Source organism: Enhydra lutris, unplaced genomic scaffold, assembly GCF_002288905.1.
Source record: "Enhydra lutris kenyoni isolate GAN:26980312 unplaced genomic scaffold, ASM228890v2 scaffoldscaffold7, whole genome shotgun sequence".
Lineage (NCBI taxonomy): Eukaryota > Metazoa > Chordata > Mammalia > Carnivora > Mustelidae > Enhydra > Enhydra lutris.
Window position 1 is genome coordinate 1,091,618 of NW_019154091.1, and position 19,489 is coordinate 1,111,106.

Consider the following 19,489-nt stretch of genomic DNA (forward strand, 5'->3'; position numbering starts at 1 on the left):
CTTACCAAAGTTAGAACCTGTGGTCATTGTGAGTGGGGAGCAGGGGGTGTGGAATTTGAATATAGAAATTTCTAAGCCTTAAAATATTGAGAGAAATTTCTTTAAAAGGTCAGAGGAACTTTTGACCCATTAATAGGTACTTTCATCTTTTAGTTATAAAGTACAGTGATATATGGAGTAATGCTGTTGAGCCTGCTATACCACAAAATATGAAGGCAAACATTTGCGGTAAAGATCATATTGCAGTTGACAACAATAGGAATAGCGAACATTGAGGGCTTAGTATGGACCTTGTAGATTATAAATAAATTAAACAGTGATCACTTGCTTAAAAAATCTGTTGGGCAGGATATTTCTTTTTTTTTTTCTTCTTAAAGATTTTATTCATTTATTTGACACAGAGATCACAAGCAGGCAGAGAGACAGACAGAGAAAAGGGAGGGGAGCAGAGAGCCTGATGCGGGGCTCCATCCCAGGATCCTGAGATCATGACCTGAGCCTAAGGCAGAGGCTTAACCCACTGAGCCCCCCAGGCGGGCAGGATATTTCTTTATGAGAAGTCCATTTTAACAGTGTTAAAACAAATTTTAGCACAATTAGGTGCTTATTATGCTTATTATGCTAAGTCTCATTTAATCCCGTCATGGATGTGGTCATCCTTTCCATATCTACAGGTGTCACAGTCAGTTTGAGGCAGGGTTTATGGGACTCAATCTCCAAGAGTGTGCCCACTCTGATCAATGCCCCTTACTGCTATCAGACGGGCCAGGGACAGATATTAAATAACTTTGGATCCCTGGTGTACATGTTGGGGCTTTCAATTCTGCTTCAGTCTTTTTGATTAGGCCAAGAGAAAGTTAGTTTGGTACAAGTTTGTCTTAAATGTCTCTCTAGTAAGTACATGTTAATCTATTCAGTAAAAAGAGTAGTATATCTAACTAGAATTTTTTTCACACTGTTTGCTTTTTAAGGCATTTATTTTTATGGCTACCATCTATTTGTGGCATATGATAAGGATTTTACACTTATGGTAATAATGAAGCTTCTGGTTACAATTCTTTTTTGTACTAAATTGTTTTAACAATTAAAAGTCACGTCTTTTCTATATTTTCCTTCCACTCAAAAATAACTCCTTCCATTTAGGTTCCTTCTGCTCCCCCCTCCCCTGTCTTAATCCCCTTTTCCGGCAAAAACTGGGAAGGCTCATTATTAGCAATTGTGGAGCAAGGCGTGGATATTATTTTTTATTTTATTTTATCTTTTTAAAATATTTTTTTAAAAAAGATTTTTATTTATTTGTTTGAGAGAGAGAGCATGCTTGTGAGAATGAGGTGGGGGAGGGAGAAGGAGGGGCAGAGGGAGATGACAGCAGACTTCCCACTGAGCAGGGAGCCTGACGTGGAGCTCAATCCCAGGACCCTGAGATCAAGACCTGAGCCAAAGACAGATTTTTTTTTAAAGGTTTTATTTATTTATTTGACAGAGATCACAAGCAGGCAGAGAGGCAGGCAGAGAGAGGGGGAAGCAGGCTCTCCGATGAGTAGAGAGCCCGATGTGGGGCTCGATCCCAGGACCCTGGGATCATGACCTGTGCCGAAGGCAGAGGCTTTAACGCACTGAGCCATCCAGGCGCCCCCAAAGACAGATGTTTAATGGACTGAACCACCCAGGCACCCCTAAGATTTTATTTTTAAGCAAATTCTACACCCAGAATGGGGCTCAAACCTACAACCCCGAGACCAAGAGTTGCACACCCCACCAACTGAGCCAGCCAGGTGAGCCAGCCAGGAAATAGACACGCCATAATCTGCTATAATTAGCCATTCTGACACAGCTACCATACCATTATTCTTCCCTGGTTTTTTCTCATGGGCATTTTTTCTAATGATTATAGTTATCATTCATTGAATATTTGTTATAGGTGCTATTCTTAACATTTTGCCTCTAATAACGTGTTTGATCTTCTCAATTATTCTATGATATAGATAGCATTATCCCTATTTTGCAGATGAGGAAACTGAAGCATGGTGAGATTAAGAAACTTACTAGAAGAACTTGAATCCAGGGAATTGGGCTTCTGAGCTTGGACCTTTCACCACTTTACTGTGCTGTTTCCCATACTTAGCTGTGTTTTGTTGACACTGTTATTATTATGGCCTATAGGCTTTTTTTCCTTTTTAACTAACCCTTATAAGTATTTTCCTCTTGCTAGTTCTCAGACTTTTTAAGAAATAACTTTATCTCAGTATAATTTACATAAAATTTAAATACACCCATTTTAAATATGTTCAGTTGATAAATTTTAATGCCTGCCTATACCTAACCACCACTATAATTAAAATTCCCTGGGTGTCTGAGTGGCTCAGTAAATTAAATGTCTGCTTTCATCGGGTCATGATTTCAGGGTCCTGGGATTGAGCCCCACATCGAGCCCTACATTAGGCTCCCTCTGCCTCTTCCCTCTGCTCGTGCTCTCTTTCTCTTTCTTGTAAATAAATAAAATCTTTTAAAAAAATTTCCATTGCCCTAAAGAGTTCCCTCACGACCCTTTCAAGTTATTTCCTTCCCCACCCTCCACCAGACAAGCAGTAATCTGCTTTCTATTACTGATTTTTCTTTTTTACTTCCTTTTCCACCCACAAATTTAGAAATTTGAAAATGTAATGTTTAATTCCCAGAGTTTGTGAATTTTTCAGGATCTTTCTATTAGTTTCTAATTAATTTAACCACTGTGGTTAAAGAGCACACTTTATATGGTTTCAGTTCTTTCAGATTTGCTGAGTTTTGGTTTGTGGCCCAGAATGGAGGTCAGTGAACATCATTTAAAGGGCCAGATAGAAAATATTTCAGGCTTTGTACTCAATACCTGCACACAGGCTCAACTTCTCAACTCTGCTGTTGTAGCACAAAATACATAATATATGAATGGGAGTGTTGAAATCTCTAACTATCTTAAGGGTCTGTTTCTCCTTTCATTTCTGCTAATTTTTTTTAAAAGATTTTATTTATTTATTTGACAGATAGCGATCACAAGCAGGCAGAGAGGCAGGCAGAGAGAAAGAGGAGAAAGCAGGCTCCCTGCTGAGCAGAGAGCCCGATGTGGGGCTCCATCCCAGAACCCTGGGATCATGACCTGAGCCAAAGGCAGAGGCCTTAAACCGCTGAGCCACCCAGGCGCCCCTCTGCCAGTTTTTGCTTTATGTATTTTGGAGCTGTGTTGTTAGGTGCATACACTCTTAGGATTGTTATGTCTTCTTGGTGGACTGACTGCTTTATCATTATGTAATGTCACTCCTAGTCTAGTAACACCCTTTGTTCCAAAGTCTTCTTTTCCTGATAAACTTCTCTAGTTCGCAGGATTCATACTCCCATACTGCCTGAGGTCTGTTTAATATATTTTGTCCAGTGTTCTAATTTTCTGAAGAGGATAGGTAAGTCTAGTCCCTATTATTCTATCATGGCTACAAGCAGAAGTCCATAACTGTCTTTTTTTTTTTTCCATAACTGTCTTTTTAACAGATATACAAGCTGCCACCTGTGGTCGTACTTTTGTCCTATTAGTTATTCCCTTAGCAAAAAGCAAAGACCACTTAGTTTGCTTGCTTTTATCATTTTTTTCTATCATAAACAATGTGATGACATTTTAATGGCTATAGTTTTTCGCTATTTTGATTAGTTCCTTGGAGAGATTCCCAGAAAGTAGAATCACTGAATCAAAAATTGTAAACATTTTAATATATTTTGAAATATATTATCATTTATTTCCTAAATATACCTTCTAATAGCTTTCCAAAATTACCAGTTTACAGTTCCATAGCTATATATGACATAAAATTTCACCAAAGTTACATACTTAAACTTAAAAATCTGTATCATTGCTTTAAAAATTTTTTTTGAATTCTAGAAAGGTTTCATGTGCTTTTATATGTATTCTTGTATTGTTTTTCTTTTTATCTGTTTGTATCTTTTGCTTATATGTCTACTAGGATGCCAGTATTTTTTTTTAAATAAAGATAAACTTATTTGTGGCAAATATTTTTTTACAGTTTGTTGATTGCCTTTTAAGTCCTTTCAAAATGTAACCGTGTCTGTCTATCCATTGTGATTTCTTCTACAGCTTGTAAGTTTCAGAAGTCCTCTCCAGGTTTGATAAATATTTAATTATATTTTCTTTTCATTGAAAAATTATGTTAAATTTTCATTCAACAAATATTTACCTATCACCTACTCTTAGCCAGTCATTATACTAGGTGTTGAGAATATGGTAGAAACTAAAATAGAAATGATTTCTGATTGCATGGGACTAGGAGAAGGTGGATATTTGCAACGGCTAATAATCTAATTCCAGCCTCCTACATGGCAGAAGAGAAGTCTGTTAATAAAGCACTCATGACACCTATTCTGTCATTTTTTTAGTTTTTTTTTTTTTTTTGGTGCAGTAGTGTGAGAGTACAGCTTGAACTGATTTTTTTCAAGTTGCCACCTATTTATTACAATATTATTTATTGGATAGGCATTTCCACCCATTGATTTAAGGGATTTCATTATCTCTATAATATAGAAACATTGAAAGTATTTGTTCGGGAGTCAGGCTAAACTGTGTTTAGATCCTGGCTCTCCGTTCACTAGCCAAGTGACTTTGGACATGTCGCTTATCCTGTTTGAACTTTTGTTTCTTTGACTGTAAAGTAGGGTGGCAATATTAGCTATCATTGAACTACTGTGACAATTCAAAGTGAAAGGGTTAACACTTTTTAAAAAGGTACTGCATTATTCTTGTCAGGGGATTGTGATGAAAAATTGCCGTATACATGATAACATGATGTTTCTCCTTAGGTGGAGGCAAAAACATAACCCCAAAAGCAGTGCTTGGTATGGAAATGAGTTGCATTAAGAAAAATCTCATAAAAAGTGTCGTTTTCATTTATTTTTTTTTTCTTCTGAGCAAGGTGCAAGCATATCTACATCAGTGTTGGAGGGTGTGTTATCATTAGCTCAGTGGAATTGAATTCCTAGCTCATGTAGGTGGATGGAATTTGTATGAGTCTGTTCAATTTAAGATTAAAAAAAAATGTTGCAGAACTCTGTGAAGGTCTTAGATCCCAACTTCCTCGTGTCTCTTAGATACCTGGTGCATTACTGGTCTCGGGCCTTGTTACACTTTGGTATCTTCTTCTTATCCCAATCTCAACTTCATACCTATTCATTCTTGCTTCTGACCTTGGTCATGTGTCTTGGCTAATTCAACTCGTAGATACATAAGGATCCTTCTCTGGGTTTGTCTTCCTTTTCACACACTCAGGAAGTCCCCTTGCATGATTTCCAAATTTATAGGGTGGAAGGAATACCGGGAAGGTGGAATGGTAGTCTGGGGAGACGGGGAGCGCCTTGGGTCCAGTGCTTGCTCACCTTGTGGTTCTCAGCTTGTCAGCAAAAGCTTTGGGGGAGAAGGGGAATGTGAACTTCCTTTAATCCTAAAATGAAATTTTTTTTTCTTTTTCAGTCTTCCACTAGATTTTCAAATCTGATTTGCCCGTTGGTTGGCACCTCTCACCTTCACATGTCAATAAGAAAGAAACCATTTTGGGGGAAGTTTTCAAAGTGTTTGTAACTAACATAATTAGGAAGACGTCTTAGAAGCCGTGGAGATTGGCAGCTATGCCGGGATGAAAATCGTTGTATTTTAAGCATGATGTCATCCCCTGAGCAAAGTGAAATAAGCCAGAAGGCAAGTGTAGATAAGTACGCCCAATTTGTCTTAAAGTTCCAGAAACCCATTCAGCCTTACATCTGCTCAACTCTGAATGATTTTCAAGAAGAGAGAGACTTTTTGGCAAACTACATCTTTCCTTAGCTTAACGAGCTCTGCATTTCCCGGGGCACGTATTTCAAAGCTGTAGACCTGAGGTGTGCAGCGTTGATGGCCCCGCCGCCCTTATCCTCCAACCTGTTTAGACAGCATTCTTGTCTCCACGCCCAGTACCTGAAGCTCTGTCTCGACTATGTGAACAGCTGCTTTCCCTTTCTCATCTGCATGCTGGGTCAGACGTACGGGGACTTTCTCCCTGACCATGTGCCTTTACTGTTCTCCAAAGCAACTGACTTGTCAAGTTTATCCCCAATAGAGCAGAATCTCTATGTTGCTGCAAAAAATGGTTATCCTTGGGTCCTGGAGAATCCCGACTACAGTTTGACGGAGTTTGAGATCATCCAAGCGGCATTTCTGAATAAGTCTCAATTTCAGTATTTTTACTTTAGGACTAGACCCACGCTGCTGAAGACTTTAGATGAGGAAAAGGAGAGGCTGCTCTCAGGCTCTCTGAATGATGAAGAAAAATTAAGGGTTGGCAAGCTTAAGGCCAAAATTATTAACAAAGGACTCCCTGTCCGATTTTATAAAGACCTCCATGAGTTGGGTGAGCTGGTTTTCAAAGACTGGTCAGTTGTGATAAAACAACTTTACCCAGCCACTTTCATGATTGAACATATGGGTGAGTAACTATGGAGATACAGCTAAGTGTCTTATCAACATAAAGTTAGCGTGTTTTGCATGTCTTCCTTGTAAGAGGACTTTTGAAATGATTGAAAATATTCCGTAAGCATTTAAAGTTGTTACCATATTTCTGTAACATGCGTTTCTCCATTTGAAGATTTTTGAAACTGGAAATAAGAGCAAATAAAGGGTCATGGAAGATTATTTAGGAATTCCAGGAGCTCGGAGAAGGCCTCAAATATCTGGCAGTTAAGGCAATAGATCTAGAGCAGAGCTTCTCAGCCCCAGCTGGTTGTCTCCCTCCCCTCCCACCCCGCTGCCATGGGACATTTGGCCTCGTCTGAAGTCATTTTGGTGTCAGAGTTGGGGGAGTGCTCCTGGCATCTTAGTGGGTGGAGGTCCAGGGTACTGCTAAGCAGCCCTCACCCTTACTGCTCAGTAATCCGTGGACCCGCAGCCATGGCATCACCTGGGAGTTGATAGAAAAGCGTTCCAGGTCCACTGAATGAGGGAGTACATTTTAATAAGATGACCAGGGGAGCTGCATACACGTTAAAGTCTGAGGAGCACAACTTGCCATCCTGCCTCTAAATGAAGTGATTCCATTTACTTTTGAAGGTAGCGTCTTGCAGACATAGAAAGAAAGGGCAGAGCAATATTAGAGTATGGAAGAGTTTTTTCACCTAGACAGACTTTGGGTCTGTCTTTGGGATGCCCTTAAAATTATATAAAAAAAATAGAATGTTTATGTACATATGTGTGTTGGGGGGTGGGTAAGAAGATGGCCCGTGTCTTTGATCAGATTCTCAAAAGGTTCCATGACCCAGAAAAGGCTATGAATTACTGTTGCAAGGGCCCCATTAACGTGAGATTGCAAAGCGATGGCAGGTGGTGCATTCCCGAATGTTCTCAGGGGACCAGGCAGGCAATAGGCCTTATGGCAGGGAGCAGGTGGATCTTGGTGAACTGAGCAGGACAGAGTTGACTCACCTAAATTCATTCGAATGCAGTGTTGGTGGGGAGGGAGGCAGGTGGCAAAATCCTACTGGTGCTGATCAACTCTGCCTCCAAGCCAAATCATTTTGGAGTCCTAGAAAAGAATAGTGTGTCAATCATAACTCTGGGTTGCAGGTGACTCAAATTGCCTGAAACAAAAAGGGAATTTATTTGCTTATATAACTTTAAAGCCTAGGATTAGGTCTGGTTCAACTCAGGCTTAAGCAATGGGTCAAACGGTATGACTTGCCCTGGTTTCTTACTGTTTATCAGCATGGCTCTGCGGTTCTGATACTGCCTCAGTTCCTTGCTCCTTCATCATGGAAGGAAGATGGCTATAATAGCTCCACATTCAAGTCCAGCAGAAGTGGCTCAAAGTCCTAGCATCGAGTCTTTTTGTCTCTGATTAGCCTGACTGGGACCATATGCTTGTAACTGGTTTAATCCCTGGTGCCAGGTGATGCTCTGATTGGCTAATCCTGGGTCAGATGCCCCCTGGAGCTGGAGGTGGAGTCAGACCCGCTGGAAGAACGTGAATTGAGAGTCGGGACAGGTGGGACACTGGATGGTGATCTGGGGCTGTTAAGGAAACTAGAGTAGGTGAATGGGTGTTGAGTGCCCCAAAAATATCCTGAATATTTACTACAAGCTTGGAGTTTTGGAATGTCTAAGGACACTCATGTTCTCAGACCTCAGATTTTTCAATTCCTAGATGTGTGTGACTCTGAGCAAACGACAATATTGGCAAGCTGTCGTTTCTTCTTCTACATAATGAGTTAACATTCACCACCTCGAGAGTAATAATGTATGTAAAATAGCCAAAAGCCATGCCTGATGCGTGTGAGGCACAAAGTAAATAGCTGATGGGAACGATGGCAACAAATGAGTTCGGGAAGAACAGATGATTTGGCTAAAGCTCGAAATATGATGATTAGTGATATTCTTTGACTATTCTCAGTCTGAACTGCATGTATAGATCAATACTTCCTAATGTGTTCAAGAATCAAGTCTGTCCAAATATCTTTTGATCTCTCTGATACGAGGAATTTGAGAGGCAGGATGGTGGGGTCGTTGGGAGTAGGAAGGGAAAAAATGAAACAAAATGGGATTGGGGAGGGATGGGACAGGGGAGGGAGACAAACCTTAAGAGACTCTTAATCTCAGGAAACAAACTGAGGGTTGCTGAGGGGGTGGGGGGTTGGGATAGGGTGGCTGGGTGATGGACATTGGGGAGGGTATGTGCTATGGTGAGTGCTGTGAAGTGTGTAAGACTGATGAATCACAGGCCTGTACCCATGAAGCAAATAACACATTATAGGTTAATAAAAAAAAAAAAAAAAGAATCAAGTCTATTTGGGTTAGAGACAGGATATTTCTCCATAGTATTCTCCTTAGCCTTTGATTTTAGTTATTATTGGAAAAAATAGCTTTAGACTTTTGAATGTATAACATGTGGACTAAATGTGTGAATTAAAAGTTACAGAATGGATATATTATTTTAAAAAGGGCTTTAGAAAGAAGTGCTATATTATTTTTCTTTTGTATCTTTGATACCCTTTTACCACCCAGGGAGTTCCAAAATCTGATGGGGGTGGGGGATGGGTAACAAAAGATATTTGGGAAGCAAGTGTTTATTGTAAGGCAATGTGGATCTATTGGTTCACACTCTTAACTCATAGAAACAATGTCTGAGTTCCCTGAAGATACTTAAGATTAATGGGTAAGGTTCAGGTTTACCTCAAGAGACCCATTAGATTGTGGGATCATTCTCAATTCTAAGATCTTGAAATTTGAAGCTGACTTTGGCCAGACTCTAGGTCTTCCAAGTCTCTTTGGCTCTAACTGGAACTAGAGGACAACCCAGTTAACTGTGGAGGTACAAGGTGAGTATCTTGGGAACCTACAAGGTTAACCTATCTGGCATTCATTTTCTTGTATAACATCCTCCCTCCATTAAAAGCAAAAACAAAACCCTGAGGATATAAGTCTCTCCAGAGACAGAAGGCATTTTGGCAGTCCAGAACAACTTGACTTTAATTAAACTGCAAGTTTAGAATTACAGTAAATTGAAACTAGAAGGAATCACTCAGAGATCCAAGTGTCTAGCCCTGCCCCTTATTTCACCAGAGAGTTTAAGGGGCTTGCCCAGTGGCAGAGTTACATCCGTACCCATGGTTGTCATTGCATTAGGGTATCTTGTCCAAAAGTACGCCCCGCTCTCCCAACCCCTGCCATGGATACACTTACATACATTTGCCACAAGATTGAAATAGGTAACTTCATACTAGATAACAATCTAAAAAATGAAGGGAGGTATGCCGCAAACTCAGTTTTTAATTTTTTTTTTTTTTGCCCTTGTTATTCCCAGCTCAAGAAATAACTTGGAATCCTAAGTAGGATTTCATATACAAATAAATTTAGGAAGATTAAATTGCTTGCCTGTTGTTTGCTTTCATTAGAATACGAAACGGGCTGTGAAATATGATGCCAGCATAGGGAGAAGGTGATAAGGATACAGAAGGGGAGATACCTTCCTGGGCATTTATAATAACCATATGTAGTGGAAAATGTGAAACAAATGTAAGGTACTAAAACTTATCTGTCTATAAAGACTATAAGCACAACTTTGAACGTTTCTATCATGAAGAGTTTACTGAGAAGTGTAAGCAAGTGTTTGTAATTTCCAAGGAATCAAATAGAACCTTTGAAATCTTGGAAAGATTTGCCTTAAAGGATGTGGGATTTGATTGTAACAGTGCTGCACCTGGTTCCAGCTTAGACTCTCTTCTCAGGTAAGATGTCAAGAAATCTAAGACTTTTTAGGCTTGAGCAAAATAGCCTGACGAGTAAATATGATCCTTCAAATTTCAGCTGTCTTCCCCACCTCCCCTTTTCTATGCCCAACATTCCTGCAAGAGCACCCCTGAAAAGCCACCCTTGGTTTGGAATTTCCTTATCAGATACCAGTCTGCCTTTGCAAAGTTTTCATGACTATTTCACTTCCTTTCTTCCAGTCTCCTCAAGGAGATGATAAACTCTGGAGGGCAAAGCGCGCGTCTCCTCCTCCACCCCACCCTGCTCTAAGTTGGTCAAAGTAATTCATGACAATGATGGAATGACTTTAAGGAGAAGAAATTAGATTAGGAAATATGAATAATGCATTTTTGCAGTGTTGTATAACTTACAAAGCATTTCCACATACATCATCAGCTCATTTTTAATTACATTAAGATATTCAGCTCACACTCATTGAATGCCTACTCCGGGCCACAGTATTGTTTGTGTATGGAACTGAATTATCTTACCCAATGTATGCACTCATATTTTTATCCAGTGTCCCCCACATCAAAACCCCTATTTTTTTCTCCCTACCCCCTGTTGTGGTGCATCCTCTGCTCATCACCTCCAGGCAGGAAGAGGCTGGGGCTTGAAGAAGGACTGGGGTTGTCCACAGTGTCCCTGCCTGTCTCATCTGCAGAAATAGGGAGATTCTCGAGATAGTTTTTTCTTCTTCCATCCTCATCCTCCTCTTCTTACCACAGATCTCCTTTATTCTCCATCTCCACCATCTCCACCACCTCTGCCCCAGTCTCTGCACCCGCCATTTTAGTCCACTGAGGGGTAGAGCTACCAACAGCTTTGTGGTTCTGGGAACTTGTGCCAAGAGGAAGACAAGTTATTTGGTTAATACAACATGGAGCCCAGGCAAGGCTTTAAAAACTTACCAGGAGTTTGAATATATAGGTCATGCTTTTAAAAAAAAAAATCATAGGTTTGAATAGGCAAATCCTTAGAGACAGAAAGTAGGTTAGTAGCTGGCAGGTTATGAGAGACGAGGAGAAACAGGAAATGATGGGTCTGGAGTTTCTTTTGGGGGTGCTGAAAATGGTTTGCAATTAATAGTATTTGTACAACCATGTGAATATAGTGAAAACCACTGAGCTGTACACTGTAAAATGGTGAGACTTGGGTACGTGAATTATATCTCATGTAAGTTATAATTTTGCGTATTTCAGAGTAGATGAGAAATTTGAAGATTTTTATTGCAAGATACAAGTCCCAACTGTGCCCAATTAAATACAATAATGAAACAAGCCCTTTGAAATTAGCTGTGTGGAAACAGGACTTTGACATTTGGAAACAATGCTTTGTACTGTAAGTTCCCGAGTCACATGTAGAGGTAACAGAGAGGGGTGTGCTTTTGAAGTTTGAAAGCATTGTCCTAACAACTGACCATCTAGAACAATACCCATAGATTTCTTTGCACTGTTTTCATTTTCTATTTGTTCTTAAGAAGAAATCATTCAGACCCTGGCTTAATTATGTGGATGTATTATATTTGTATTTTTGCTTCATTGGCTTTACCCGCTAAGAGCCAAGGAGTATTCTAGACATAGGGAATGTAGTAGTGAACAAAGAGACCAAACTCCCTGCCTCCACAGAGCTTACATTATGGAGGTAGGCAACACACATGGCAAATATGGAAAACATGTAATGGTCCGATGCCTTTAGTGCTATGGAGCAAAATATAAAACCTTGGCTAATCCTAGAAGCAGGTGAGGAAGCGAGCTATGCAAACACGGACTGGGCAAGCATTCCAGACAGAGGGAACAGCAAGCACAGAGGTCCTGAGGCTGGAGGAATGGCAGGGAGGCCAGGCAGCTGGAAGGAAGCCAGGGCTGTAGGGAGGGAGGTGGGGAATGAGGGTGGATGTGTCATGGATAGGGAGAGTGTGTGAGTCTTGTCTCACAGGTCATTGTAAGGAGTTGGGCTTTTTGCTATTTTTACCACAGAGCAGTGACATATGTCACATATCTGGACAAGCTCACTCTGGGTACTTGGCTGAGGAGAGACCAAAAGAGGGCAAAGGTGGAGGTAGGACACCAAATCAGATTCTGCCATTCAAATTTGACGGTGAAGTAATTAAAGCAATAACACATCAACTCCTAATTCATCATAATGGAGGTGGAATTCTCATGGAATAATTTCTATTAAATGATCCGAACCTGCTTTAATTTTCCTATTTTATTTTATTTTAAAGATTTTATTTGTCAGAGAGAGAGAGAGAGCAAGAAAGAGAGCGCACACAAGCAGGCAGAGAGCCAGGCAGAGAGAGAGGGAGAACCAGTCTCCCTGCTGAGCAAGAAGCCCGATGTGGGATTGGATCCCAGGACTCTGGGATCATGACCCGAGCTGAAGGCAGTGGCTTAACCGACTGAGCCACCCAGGCATCCCTAGGTTTCCTATTTTAGGGAATCTTCAGGCTGATATCCTCTTGCTTTGCCCCACCCCAGTGTCAGGCTTATTTATTTGATTTCATTCACTCATTCAACAATTTATGATCAGTTACTGTGCCAGTCACAAGCTAATAGTGAGTAAGATAAGCCTGCTAACTGTCTCTGTGAATCTTCCATCCATAAAAAATCACGAGGCACACACTTATTAAACCACAAATGTGTAAGGAACAGGGTTGGAGTCTATATGTAGTGATACCAGTGGACCTGGGATTCCCCTGCATATCTGGACAGGTTATACTGTGCCCACGCCTGTTCAGAGAAATCACGTTTCTGCAGTTCTACGAGCCAAAACACCCTGGTAGAGGAGCAGGCTATGTCTTAGTGAGTTACTAACAATTGTAATTTCCAAAGTCATGGTAATCAAGATTCATGGGAATCCCTGGCATACGGATGCTTCTGTTTCTTATCCTCTGATGTGATGTTCAATGGAGGGCCACTTTGGCGATGGTGGCTATGACTCTGGGAAGGGCTAAGCAGGGCAGCTGTAGGAGCGGTAGACTGATGTAGAAGAGCCTCCCTCCCTGGGCCTTTGGGCAGGTTGGGCCCTTGATGAACCCCAGGTTAATGCAGGACAACCCTAGGACCTGTGTAGCTGGAAGGGCCTTCCAAGGTTACCATCTCTCTCCTGTTCTAATTTTACACAGGACAGAGCTAAACCCCAGAGGGAAAATAATTTACTTGGAGCCAACTGAAGCCAAAGTTGAGACTAGAATTTCGTATCTCTTAGAGACGCAGGAAATTTTTTTCTCCCTTCCTCCCTCCCTCCCTCCATTTGTAAATATTCTTGACTACATTTTGCCCCTTTATTTTTTCAGAATAAATCCTCTTCCAGTTTACAAGTCCATTTTGCTCTTGTCTGGAGAACGCGGTTGTGGGAAGTCTACTCTGATCGCCAACTGGGTGAACGATTTCAAAAAGAAATATCCAAGCATCTTGATGATCCCTCATTTTGTGGGCATCACTTGTGAAAGCAGTGACATCATGTCTGTGATACATTACTTCATCACAGAATTGCAGTACAAAAACTACGGTACTGGAATCAAGCCTTTAGCTTTGGCGAATTTTTGTTAGAGATTAGATATTCCGTCTGCTGTTCCAGTAGCTGTTTTCATCTTGTTCTGGTGTAAACCCTGTATTGTCTCACTTACGTGATCTACCCACCTCTTTCCCTCACCGAATTCAATTTCCTTCTTTCTTTTTCTTCCTTCCTTCTTTCACCAAATGTTAGTTGAGCACCTTTACATGCCAGAGCACTAGGCAGTGGGAATGCGAGAGTGAACAAAATGAACAAAAGTCCTTACCCTCATGGTGCCTTTCTGTTATTGGGGTGAGGGAGACTAAGAGTTCACCGACTAAAAATGTAATACAGAATGTTGGATGTAAGTTCCATGAGGGAAAATAAAACAGAGCAAGAAGGGAGACAGCGTGTGGTTTGTGTCAGAATTGTTAGGTTTTGAAAGGTCTGGGAAAGTCTCGCTGAGAAGACATTTGAATACATACTGGAAGGAGGGAGTCAAGCAGGTATCTCAGGGATAGCATTCCAGTCGAGGGAAACAAGGACAAGGCCTCCGTGACAGGACGTGCCTCCCAACTATCGCTCCTCCTGTTTGATTCCGTCCCTATTTCTCGAGCGTGTTCGTTTACTCACGTGCGCGTTCAGTCACTCGTTACTGAGTACTGATTGGTTGCTTGGTCTGTGACAGACACTGCCCTGGGTTCTGGGGATGTCTGCCTCAGGCCGGTAAGGACATGACTCCCACAGATATGATGTTCTCGTTGAGAAAGTGATAAACGCCATGCAGATTGGTGTGGTAAGGGGGCAGGGGCTCGCTAGGTTGAGCGGTCTGGGCCTGTGTCTCTGTATTAGAATAATTAGCTGCGGTGACAGCTAAGTCCCAGTTCAGTGGCTTCTCGAATGAAGTCTTTCTCTCGCTCATGGAACAATCCAGTAAGGGGTTCTTAGGTAACAAGTGTCTCTCCTCCATGTGGTGATCTGGGGACACAGGCCTTGTCCCTCTTGAGGCTGTGTAATCCCCTAGGGCCTTAGAGTCCTCTGCCTTTGGCTAGAGGAAGAGGAAAAAGAGGTGAAAAGGCACACCTGTTCCTTTAATGCCTTGGCCTGGCAGTGATCCAGATCACTTCACGTGCCATTCTTTTGGCAAGAAATTGGCCACCGTGGGCCTACATGGCCACACTGAGGGTTAAATGGGGACAAAATGCTGACTCTACCCCAGAAGGGAGAGCATGGACTTTTTGCAGGGTAAGTAGCTCTCTCTGCTATACTCTGTGGAGATCTCACAGACATGGAGTAGCTAACCATGTGGAGATTAAAATGTTACAGGCAGAGAGAACAGTTAAGGTAATACAGGTCCTAAGCCAGAAACAAAGGTGAGTTGGAAAGGAAATCAGGCCAGTGTGGCTGGCAGGGGAGCCCTACCGGATGGAGCAGGAGGCGAAGGCCAGGCCACTTCGGGTCTGGGCTTTGTTGCACAGAATGCTAGGTTCAGATTCTGTTGAGTACAGTGGGAGGGCAGTGGAGGATCTTAACCAGGGGAGTGACACGAATGATTGGTACTTGGAAAAGATCTGTCAGTCTGATGTATGGAAAATGGATGTAGGGAGCAAGTGTAGAGGCTCATTAGAGGCTACTGCAATGGTCCCAGCAAGTGATGGGGGTTGGTTGGGGAGGGCAGTAGCGGAGGAGCTGGAGGGCTTTCACTGGACTGAGAGTCTCCTGAGGAACTAAATGTGGAGCTTGAAGGACAGGAGGCATTGAGGATAGCTTTGCGAAGTGAGACAGATGGTGAGGGCTGTGTACTGAGATGGGACATTATCAGTGGGGTGGGGACAGCACGTTTTGAGGGGAATCAAAAGAGTTCTGCTTTGGATGAGAGCTAGCTAAGATACAAGGTGTGTATGGGGAATGATAACAATTGTGTGGGATCTACCTCTGTTCTAGGAGCAGCCGGGGAGCCCAACTGCTACTTATTAGCTGAGCGAGCTTCTGTGAGTTATTTTAACTCGCAGTGGCTCCGTGTTCCTGTTTTGTAAAATGTGGATAATAGGAGAAATGTCTTGTAGGTAGTTGAGAAGATTAACTAAGGTAAAGTATGAAAAATAAAGACACTTAGCCCAGTGCTTGGCATGGAGTAAGCCCTGATAAGTATCAGCTGTTATTATTATTAGCTGTCTGCTGTGTATTTGCGTATCTGACTCTGCCTGTTTTAGGGAACTCGTCCCTTCTTATGTGGGGCTTGTACCCAAGCGTGCATTTGGGTATTGAGTGGGTATGTGGGTCCCAGAATGAGTTTTGATGGATGTGTATTATCTCTATCTGATGGGCCAGATATCTGAGCTCCTTTGTGTGCGTGTGCGTGTGTGTATCTGTGCACAAATAGGCACAGGGGCATGGGTCCTCTGCGGTTGCATTTCCCAGGGCGTGGAACGTGGGTAAAATCAAAATCAGTAGCAGCAGGTGTGACTGGTCCTAGAGGACGACCACCGATCCTGCTCAGCCACAGCCCAGGGGAGTTCGGTCTGGCCAGGCTGAGAAGATGAACTCAACCCAACGAGCCCAGTTATGATTTTATTCCCAAAGCGAATTGTGATTTTAATGAGTGTGTTTTTAGATACTGAAAGCTCCTGAGAAAAACAGCTGCTGTTTTCAAAACAAACAGATCTTGAGGTTGACAGTGCGGAATCCATTCAGGAACGGGCCGGTGAATAGCAGACACTCGGTGACACCTTGTGTCCCTGAAAGGAGGCCCCCCACCTCATGAACAGCCCAGGGCCAAGGGGCAAGGGCTGTGCTTCTGCACTAGGCCCCCCTACCTCTTGCAAGCCGGTGCTGCTGCTTGCTAGCTGTGTGCTCTTGGGCAGTTTGCTTAAGCCGCATGCGCCCCAGTTTCTCATCTTGAAGATGGGGGTGGGACTAACAGTTCCTGCGTCAGGCTGTGTGAGGAGTGAGATTCTGCAGGTAAAGTACTGAGAAGAGTCCCCGGCACACAGTCGCCGTTAGTGTGATTGTGTTGTTGCGATGATGATGACGGTGACCATGACTTTTCCTCTCTGCGCTAGAGAGAGAGGCTGAGAGCGGGGGACTGCTAAGGGAAACAAGAAACTTCTATTCATTTACTAGACTCGGGGAGGGGGCGGCAACGCAGGAGTTTGCAGGGGAGCCCAGCCGGGGCGGAGGCTGAGGGGAAGCACCGCGCTCCGTTTGGCCTCTGCAGCCCGGAAGCTGGGCTTCGCCTGGGTGCGGTGGATGCGGGCAGGAGACGGGGAGCTGCGGCCGAGAACGCAGCTGGCCGGGAGGTCAAGGGCTTGGGGCACATTCAGCTTCTTTGCAGAGCGGTTCCCCAGGGCCGCCTGCCTCGGCGGGGTGCAGTCGCAGCTCCTGCGGGCGCCCTCTTTAGAAGGGACCCCAAAACGTGCCCTGCGAAGCTCCCATTTCTGCTGCTCCGTCCTCGCCCCTGCTTGCCCGGATAGAGGAATCTTGCAGCGAGAACTGCCTGGAGCCCGCTCTCCCCACTCTCACGCCCCTCGCCTGCCTCGCAGGCCACTGATGTTCTGTGACGTGCTTCGCAGAAGGTCAGGGGAGAGCGGCTTTCTTGTTTACATATTTCCTCCTGTTACCCCCACAACCCCGGGGGCAGCCCAAAGAACAATGAGTTCCATTTACGGAACCGCTTTCTGAGTGCCGCGCTCTGTGCTAAGGGCTTTATCAGCATCTTATTTAATGCTGTCAGCAGCCAGCGCTCTCTCCGCAGATGCTCAGACGGGGCACTTGTGGGCACAGCAGGGGTTCAGACTCAGGTCTTCACCCAGCTCCAGGCCCCTAGTCCTTTGTACTGCTCTGTCTTGCCTCCTTGAACCAACAGAGGGACACTTTGCTCTTTGAGTGATTTCCATCGGGTCCTCCCCTAGCATCAGTTCCCGAGAGTCTGCGCTCAAATCGGTGATGTGGAATGGGCAGAAATACGAGCAGGACTTCTTGGTAGGGCTTGCTAAGCCTTGTGCCCTAGGCCCTAGGCCGGGCTGACTTGGGGTCATGGGTTCAAGCCCCACATTGGGTGTAGAGAGTACTTAAATATAAAATCTTTAAAAGAATAATAAAGATCACCCTCCCAGTGAGAGCCTGATAGGTGCCTCTTTCCTTCACCTCTAACTTTGACCAGGTGGCAAGGACAGCCCCAGTCCCATTGTATTCTAGTTTGTGTGGGTGTCTCCCTGCAAAGACTGAGCTTGGCATCCTGGGGATCCTGTTATTATATGTGTTACTGTATCCCTTACAGTCCTGCGGGTGCAGGGAGCCATGTCTATTTTTTTTTCCACTGTGGCACAGAGAAGCTTATTTTTCCAAACAAGAGAAAAAGCTTAGCTTAAAAATAATAAACATCATACTCACGCATATAAACATCAAAAATAACATGTGTTTGAACCATGTCTATTTTATTGGACATTGTCCCACTCTGTGCCTGACACAGAGCATGACTAATAGAGAAATGTTCTCAGTAAATCCTTATTGAATGGCAAGAGATTAACACTGCCCCAGATGGAAAAAAAAATCAATCACTAAGTCCTTTTGTTACAGGGTATTTTGAAATTGTATCAATCGACTTTTTTTCTCTCCCCATAAATTTATCTATCCTGACTGGGTCTTCCAACACTTGAGATGTCACCATTTAAATTAGGCAATAGACCACTGTCACTGAGTAGAGATCGTTTGACACTAACAGAATAAAGAGACATGTTTAGGATCATTTTCCACTCCTAGTAATTCTGACTATCTCCAATATTATTTTGAGGAAAAATCATTTGAATCACCCCCAATGGGATTTTTAAAACACTGGGCTTTCCTTTGTGTATGCAGATATCTGTAGGTATCCTCCTTGAGGGTTTTCCCCTCCCTTTTTTTGTCGGGTTATTTTTTTTGCTGATTTTTCTGAATGATATTGTGCTTTATGATTGTCAGGCTGTGTGTATTTCCCGAGGTTCATGCAGTTCCGTTTTGTGTCTTAGCCTCCACCAGTTTCACGCAAGAGGTGAGCAGTGCGTGCCCTCCGCTTATGACTGCTGGTGAACCATACGTGGCAGTAGTGACCCACACAGCTTGAAAACTCAAACGGAGTGGTCTTTAAATGATGATGTGTTGCCTGCAGGAAAACTACTAGCAAATTGGTGTTTTTAAAGCTCCCATTGATTTGTGTTCAAGTTTCTTCACCTTCCTAGGCCTGTGTCCTCACCTACGAAATGAGGATTTGGACTAGACTACATGATTTCCAGAATCTCTCCTCCTCTAAACTTCAGTTACCTAAGGCTTAGAGTCTTGATATTGCCCATATGTTAAAGATTTGGGGAAAAAAAAATTCCCAAAATACCTGGAAGGATGAAGCACCAAGATTAAATGTTCTCTTCCCATTCTTGAAAAGTATATTTTATTGTGTGCCACAAGCACAAACCATTTTTTTTAAGATATATTTTTTAAATTATCTCTACACCCAACATAGGACTTGAACCCATGACCCTGAGACCAAGAGTTGCACATTCTGTTGACTGAGTCAGACAGGTGCCCCTATCTTTTTTGATTCCTTCTCCTCCTTTATGTCTCACATTCATACATAGCCTTCAAGTCATTAACTTTATGGCCATTTGCTAATATAAAAATATCTTTAAAAATCAATATGTCCAGTTTTAAGATAAG

At 42.8% G+C, this 19,489-nt stretch overlaps 1 protein-coding gene across 1 annotated transcript in view; it reads left to right on the plus strand.

Annotated features, from left to right (window-relative positions):
- The first annotated feature begins 5,689 nt into the window (after positions 1-5,689).
- LOC111142061 (putative tetratricopeptide repeat protein 41) overlaps positions 5,690-19,489 on the plus strand; it is a 58,590-nt gene continuing 44,790 nt past the window's right edge. The window contains 3 exon segments of the mRNA XM_022495005.1: positions 5,690-6,491; positions 10,101-10,281; positions 13,602-13,816. Of these exon segments, the coding sequence (XP_022350713.1) occupies positions 5,690-6,491; positions 10,101-10,281; positions 13,602-13,816 (1,198 nt within the window).